The following is a 7,948-nucleotide window of genomic DNA, read 5'->3' as shown; positions in this document are numbered from 1 at the left end:
TTGTCAAGTTACATGTAACCCGGACATTTTTGTATAATAAAGTTAGACTTCATCGAGTTTAATTGCGTATGACCCAGAAGCGTATGAGTTAGAAATTTTATCGAGAGGGTTTAAATTTACATAAATTATGTATATATTAAAGGTATTTAATATGTAATATATATATATAACATAATAATTAACATGTCTATACGGTATAATTTTTGAATGAAGGACGTTCAATGGGCTGTGGCGCCCATCGGCTCGCAAAAAATAAAAACATTTTTTTGCGCGAAAGTGCCCTTCGCTTGGGGGTGGTCTTTAAATTTTGCCCCCTCATATTTGAAATCTTTAAAATTTGCTCCTTTCTAACACCTAGGTTCCGAAGTTCGAACCACGCGATAAAATTTTAAAAAAATTCGCAAGGCAAGTTTAAATTTCGCTAGGCCGCACCCGCATACTTTTTTGTTAAGGAATTATCAAAGTTATGCGGACCGCATACTTATGCCTTTGCGCGCGGGGCCGTAAGTATGTCCGGCATAACTTTGATAATTCCTTTTCACAAAGTTATGCCGGTCCGGTAAAAGTTTGCCCGTTAAGTATGCCCCCGCTGCGTAAACTTTAAAAGGAATTATCGAAGTTATCTCCGACCCGCATACCCTATGCCTTATGGGCAGACTTCTAAGTATGAGAGCAAGCCGGTCCGCATAACTTTGATAATTCCTTCACAAGTTATGCCGGTCCTATAAAAGTTTGCCCATTAAAAGTATGCTCAATTCCAAGATAACTTTGTGAAGGAATTATCAAAGTCCCCGCGCGCGCATACTTATGCCAAGTCCGCCTACAAGGCGGGGGGGGGGGGGGTATACGGTCCGCATAAAATGTGTACTCACTGAACAAGTGTATCTTATTCGCGCATAGCGAAATTTAACCGCCTTGCGAATTTTTTTAAAAATTTGACTCGCGCGTGGGTTCGAACTCCGGAACCCAGGGGGGGGGGGGGGGGGGGGGGGAGAGAGAGAAAATTTTAAAGACACACACACACACACACACACACACACACACACACACACACACACACACACACACACACTAGTAGCAATTTTTTGCGCGGAGTGCCCTTCTTTTTGGGGTGGTCTTTAAATTTTTCTTTTCCCCTCATATTTGGTACCGGAATTATGCCTCATATTCACGTCTTTAATTTTTGCCCTTCGCGAGGTTCCGAGTTCGAACCCTCGCCGCCAAAAATTAAAAAAAAAAAATCGCAAGACAAGGGTTGAATCGCGTGTATCTTTAATTTAAGATACTTTTTTTGTTAAGGAATTACAAATTTTATGCCAAACCCGCATACTCATACCTTATGGGCGTATTTGGCATAAGTATACGGGTCCGCATAACTTTGATAATTTCTTACCGCCACAAAGTTATGCTTGCAAAGGGCATCTAATTGTGCACTTTCTTCATCACAACACTTGCACATAACACAAATGGTTCTACACTCAAGCCCCATTGTATGATCCTATTAGCAAATAGAAGCCCATTTCCATATAATAATCACATTGTGAAATATATTTTGGTCGCAGTGGCATGTTGAAACACCATAAATTTTCGGGGCTTTGACTCTTTTCGTGATTACCTAATAATTGCAAGAATTTAGTTCGAACCGTTTTTCTGTGTTGAGAAGAAGTATGCACTTGCTCCAGGATTCTCCAAGAACCAATAATTTGTCTAACCATCCAATATGTTCTGCTGTTAATCGCTAAATTGGTCAAATCTACTCTTTGACATAGTAGGCATGATCCACTTTATCCATCTTCTTTAGTGCCGGGACCTAAGATAACTTTTGGTGAAGGAATTATCAGTTACGGATCCTAAGCATATTTACGCTAAGTCCGCCCATAAGTATAGGTATACGCCGTCCTGTGCATAACTTTGATAATTCCTTCACAAAGTTATGCCTCTGGGGGCATACTTTAATGGGCAAACTTTCATCACAACACTTGCACATAACACAAATTGGTTCTACACCAAGCCCCATTGTATGATCCTATTAGCAATCGACGTTTTCTCCATGTAAGCACAATCACATCAGAAATATATTTTAGTCGGTGGCATGTTGAAACACCATAAATTTTCGCTTGACTCTTTCAGGATTACCTAATAATTGCAAGAATTTAGTTCAATCAAGCTTTTTCCAAAGTTGAGAAGAAGTATGCACTTGCTCCAGATTCTCCAAGAACCAATAATTTGTCTAACCATCCAATATGTCCTGCCAAGCAACGTTAAATTGGTCAAATCCTACTCTTTGACATAGTAGGCATGTGGATCCACTTTATCCATAAACTTATGCCGGACCGTAAGATAATTTTCTTTGTGAAGGAATTATCAAAGTTATGCGGATCCGCATACTTATGCCAAGTACGCATTACGTATGGTGATAAGTATGCCGGGTCCGCATAATCTGCAATTCCTTAACAAAAAAGTATGCCGGGTCCGCATAAATTTAATTTTTTTTTTAATTTTTTAAAGGATTTTGCCACGCGCTGGGTTCGGAACCCGAAACCTATGGGTGTTAGCCGAAGGGCAAATTTTAAAGATTTCAATATGAGGGGCAAAATTTAAAGACTCAAAAAGAAGGTGCGAATTGCCCTCCTAGTAGCGTAACCCATAAAATTTAAATTAATAGCCATCGTGGAGTTTCAAATTTTACAAATAAAAATCTCCAGAGATGAAACTCTATGATATACTATTCTGAAGCTTCGTATGCGAAAGTTAGAAACTCCAAAATAATATTTATCTTATAAATATAAGGTCGAAAGGTAGTCGGTGAGTGTTATTTTTACCCCAGTTGCCATGTTTAATAATTGACAAGTACTTCAGTGACCAAAGAAGAAAGATCGCCAGTACTTGAGCTTCTTCTATATGCATTCCCTCAAGTCACATGGACTAGAAACTTTCTCAGCAACATGAACAACATTGATCATCTAATCATTTAATCTTGATGGTTCTTTAACGAATGAAAATCAAGTTTGGGTTTATTTTTTGTTACTCTTTTGGCAAACTAATGAGATAGTTTTCTTATCCCTTGACCCAAATATTTCGAGCAGACACCATAACAATGTCATCATGTTTTCTCCCAATCATGTTAAGCCAAATGGAAGAAAAAGGGAATCCGATTGGAATGAGATGCAGATTCAGTAAAAACAGTCCTTTGTGTCCTTGCAGTAAGTTGACTCCTGAGGACATAGCACATAATCGAAAGGTTAAATACATCAACTGACCCAGAGAATAAGCTGAAGAACAAGGCATTTACACTTGCTAGAGCACATTGTAGCAGCAACAATGGCAAAAAGGATTCGGGTTCAAGAAGACTTCACGAGTACATTGCCAAAAACCGGTGAAGAACAAGTAGGTGAACAAAGAGCGTCGAAAGGCTTAGGAGTTGATGATGCGGAAGGTCTAGGTGAAATGTTAGTCAATTCCAAGGCTTGCCATCTTAGTTCAGCAGGGTAATCGGCAATGCAGCCAATTCTTGGACCGGCACCTGTTGACCACACCCGAGAGAGTTGATGACCGAGTTGATATGATCTTGTAGACTTCTTGGAATTGATCCTTTCCAGTATAGCGGTCTGTGGTACTTCTCTTCTTGGACTCTGAAGGCCGCCTGAGAGGGTTCTCTTGTAGCTAGTTGTTCTACTTTCAGCTTGTAGTGCTCCGTTTGATTCTGTGAAATGGTCTTTCTCCTCTTCGTTTACTGCTTGAGGAGGAGAGATTGATAGATTTGAAAGTTTAAATTTATATTTTTCGACAGATTTTACATCTTCGGGGTCTTCATTTCCCTTTTTTATCTGATGACAGATCACAAAAGACATGGATTATTTAGTTTAAAACTTGGAAAATAGTCACACGAAACCACAAGTCAAATCCGATGCAAAGCAGACAGTATGATAAAGGACATGGATTAAGCATTGTTCCCTTCGCTTTGAAGGTAAATCCCTCCCCCACCCCCAAGCCTGGGGGAGGGGGGGGGAATAGAAAAAAGAGAGGGTAAACACAGGAAGCAATGCAAAAGCAAGGGAAAGAAATATAAGACTAGGAAGAGGAAAAGGAATATAGTTGCTTAATGTTTGAAAGATAAAATGGCACTAAAGCAATTACTTGATAGAATCATACAAGGGAAGAGCATTTGAGAGAGTTGAGCAATCCTATCAACAAAATAAAGGCTCTTATTTGTTTATCTTGAACTGTGGCCCGAGGAGAGTATTCCCCGCTGTACTTATAATCTATGTTGCTCTTTCCGTGTTGGATACTCCAAAAATGCACTACTTTTGGAGGATCCAACATGCATCCGGTGGGATATTTGAAGAGTCTGAGCAACATAGCTCATAATAGGCTCTAAGGTGGTGGAGGACTTGGGTCTTACTTAATGGAGTATAAATAAATTTCTGAATAGTCAAAAGTAATTATATAATGAGATAAACAGCTCTCTGATGTGTTAGACATTAAAAGAGAAATTTTGAAGTAACGCTAGACACATGAAAATCACTCACCTTAACTTCATCCACGTTGACTCCATTTTCCTTGAGAATTGATAAAAAAGTGTCAAGGCTATCATCCGATGGGCGATAATGTCCACTGTAAGGTGAAATAGACTGAAGAAAAAAAAAGTCATGAGTATAGCAGAATTCTAGCAAAATATTGTAACAGCAAATTAGATTAGGCTTCAGAATTGCATGCATATGATAAAGGTGGCAGTATCCTCTTTATTTCATACGTCCTGTTGAAGACAAAACAGCCCTAAGCCAAAAAATGATTTTTGAAGAAGGTAGTGAATGCGAGTTTTACTTCTACAGCTTCAGCTCTTCCTATGTCTGTGTTACATGAACATGGATATGGGGTATGTATCCAGTACATAAACAGGTAAGGGCCCAACTTTTAAGGGTATTTGAAGAATATCTGCACAAAATACTCATACCTATACATATGTCATATCCATCCAACACAGGTACATCAAGGCAAAAGAGTCAATATAACAAGACCTCTATGCAATTATATGGTGCAGAGTTGCAAGGAAATTGCAAAAGAATCATCACAGACAGTGTTTATACTAATGATGGAGCCAAATTGTTCAATTAGGAAGTCTTACAAACATCATATCTGACAGGAGGGAAAGATAACCTACCTGATCAATATGATTTTTAACATATGCCCTGATTAAACTAATACAACAAACCAATTCATATAGTGATTACGATATTTAAATCAGTCTACCTTCACAGTCCCATCCTCTACCACTAGTCGTCCAGCAGCTAAAGCAGCCCCACCAGCCAGAAAGCTGGAATGATGAAACATTCCTTTCTTTTTCTGAAAGACATTACAGAAAGAAAGTTTACTAAGAATTTGTAGGATAATCATAAATTTTAAAAATATTAATAAAACAAAACAAAAACAAGAAATTATGCAGCAATTCTGTACCGCTCACCTCACCAGCATAGAGTCGTTTTGAGGTGCTCATCACAAAGATCCATTTTGTCCCTGGTGGCCCTTTAGTTGTGTCGAGAAGATTTCTGGTTAGCTTATGCACTATTTGCCCTCCAGAAATTATGTACTCATAAAATTGTCTCTCTTGCTGATTACAGAAAGATTAGGAGGGAACAATTAGGAGCTGTGTGCTAATATCAGGCAATGGAATTAAGTAAAAAAAGAATCAGCACATACAGGTCCAAGATACTTGATGCATTGTTTCTGAAGCTTAGATCTTGGACATTCTTTGAGATCAACCTTTCTGCCATCTCCAAGATCCAACCTGCACGTGCTTTAAGTCATTCTAATACCCAGACTAAAGCTTGTAACTTTTAACATATAACCATATTTGCAAGATAATCTTAAGGAATAAATTTGCACAAAAATCGCTTTATCTTCTAGTGATGAATGCAAATCTGACAAACACACCACACTTAAAATCAAATGCAGGGTTTTAACAGAAACTGCAACAGTAACCCAAAACAATAATAAAGAAATAGTTAACCTAGCTAGGAATCAAATGCAGGGTTTATGACAATTAGCATAAAGCTGCTATTACATCCCAAAAACTTTTGTGAGACCGCACAACTGGACTTTGACAGCCTGAAGATTTTACACTTGAGATAACGCATGATACCAGTTTCAGCATTCAGCTTCCTTACCAAAAGAAGAAGGGCTGACCAGCATCAGTTTTACACCATTCTTCATAATAGATATGCAGGTTATGCCCATACCGATGGCGTGGATCAATCTACAATTACCACACTACATAGATCAAATATCATATCTCATTAATAATGAAAGTAAAATTGAGGGAGGAGCATATTCAAATAAAGCAGACTCACCGCCTCAATCCAGTGTTGAAAAGCTAATAGCTGGGCTTCCGCATCTTTTGACAGGCCTTTACCAACCTGGCCGGAATGTACATACAATTAGTGCATGTTCGATTTTTTTTGGGATGAGAAAAAATAATCCTGGTATAAACTTTTGCATTATTACTACAATGTCAATTAACCATCATAAGATTTTGAATTATTAACATACTATTATTTTGATCTAGCAGAGATTTCCACATAACTATATCTGCAAAACTTATGTGGGTCTGGACCTATGCATTAAACTAGTCAAAATAGAGACTGGAGTACGAAAGATCACCTAACATGACAAAAACAGCTTTAAATTAAGGGGCCATGTTCTAGTTCTAGTAAAATAAAAAGAAAAAAATTGTCTTGGTATAAAATAGCAACGAAGTAACAAGAATTTTCAATACATACCTTTTATAAACTACAACTTGTACAAGCCTGTACCCATAAATAACAACTAACAATAAATTTAATTAATCACAGCATTATCATCCTTACACAATAAGTCCCGTGACACTAACAGTTCTGTCTTTTTCATTTAAATATTTACTATGAATATCTACAAATTAAAATGTAAACAATATTGTACCTTGGAAGCATTCAAGCCTACGCGATTCCACCGTGAAACTGCTGTTTCCGGCTTCAAGTAATTGAAGAAAGAAATTGTACTGTGATTCAACCGAGCATAATCTATAGCTTGCCACCTTCATACACATCATACCATTAGCACAAAAATAAATAAAAACAGGTAAAAAGAAAAAACACAGTTTCCTTAAAGGTACTCTGTCTGTCCTAATTTATGTGAATGTTTTGCTTAGCAAGAGTTAATTTGGTGAATAATTCAAAGCTAAATTGGATTACATCACCTCACTATTTTGAAATTAAAATTTAGGGAAAATGGTCAAAAATGCCCCTCTATTGTGGGAAAAGGGCTAAAAATATCCTCCGAACTAATTTTGGGTCAAAATATCCTTCCGTCATTAAAGTTTTCAAATAATCCTTAATGGAAATCGCAACATAACCCGATTTCATTTTTAAACCCTCTCCATTTAAAAGTTTTCAAAACGCATATGGGTTGCCCCTCGTGCCTAGGCTCTAGATATAGGACTGGAACAAGCTTAATCGCATATGAATTTTTTATGTAGTTGGGTCGGTTTTAAATGGAGCGGGTTTAAAAATGAAATCGGATTATGTTACGGATTTCCGTTAAGACAGGGATATATTTGAAAACTTTAATGACGGGAGGGGTATTTTTTACCCAAAATTAATTTGAAGAATATTTTTAGCCCTTTTTCCAAAGTAAAGGGGCATGTTTGACCCTTTTCCCTAAAATTTAAATACTGAAAAACTGTACAAAAGTACTGTAAGTTAAACTTCATCTCATGTCAACACAACGAAAAAGATACATTTTAAATTATTAATCAAAGTTAACATAATCTGAATCACAAAAATAAAAAATGCCACATAAATAGATACTGACACGCAGTGAATAATAAGTAAAGTAATAGTACTGATTAGTTACAACTCCTACCAAACCTCTGCAGCTACCACAGCAGAGCCAGCTAATATATTATAATTAAATA

The 7,948-nt window shown here is 37.3% G+C and overlaps 1 protein-coding gene across 1 annotated transcript; it reads right to left on the bottom strand.

The window, feature by feature from the left end:
- Positions 1 to 3,134: 3,134 nt before the first annotated feature.
- LOC132057458 (IQ domain-containing protein IQM3-like) lies at positions 3,135 to 7,071 on the bottom strand (the record flags this gene model as incomplete). Its single annotated transcript, XM_059450069.1, has 8 exons — positions 3,135 to 3,827; positions 4,530 to 4,631; positions 5,251 to 5,343; positions 5,462 to 5,608; positions 5,698 to 5,785; positions 6,165 to 6,253; positions 6,348 to 6,413; positions 6,955 to 7,071. Coding segments are annotated over 8 exons (1,188 nt in total), but the record flags the coding sequence as incomplete, so codon positions are not given.
- Between the last annotated feature and the right edge of the window lie 877 nt (positions 7,072 to 7,948).

The sequence above is a fragment of the Lycium ferocissimum genome, chromosome 5 (assembly GCF_029784015.1).
Source record: "Lycium ferocissimum isolate CSIRO_LF1 chromosome 5, AGI_CSIRO_Lferr_CH_V1, whole genome shotgun sequence".
Taxonomy (NCBI): domain Eukaryota; kingdom Viridiplantae; phylum Streptophyta; class Magnoliopsida; order Solanales; family Solanaceae; genus Lycium; species Lycium ferocissimum.
The sequence above is the reverse complement of the archived record's forward strand: the minus strand, read 5'-3'. Positions and strand labels throughout refer to the sequence as shown.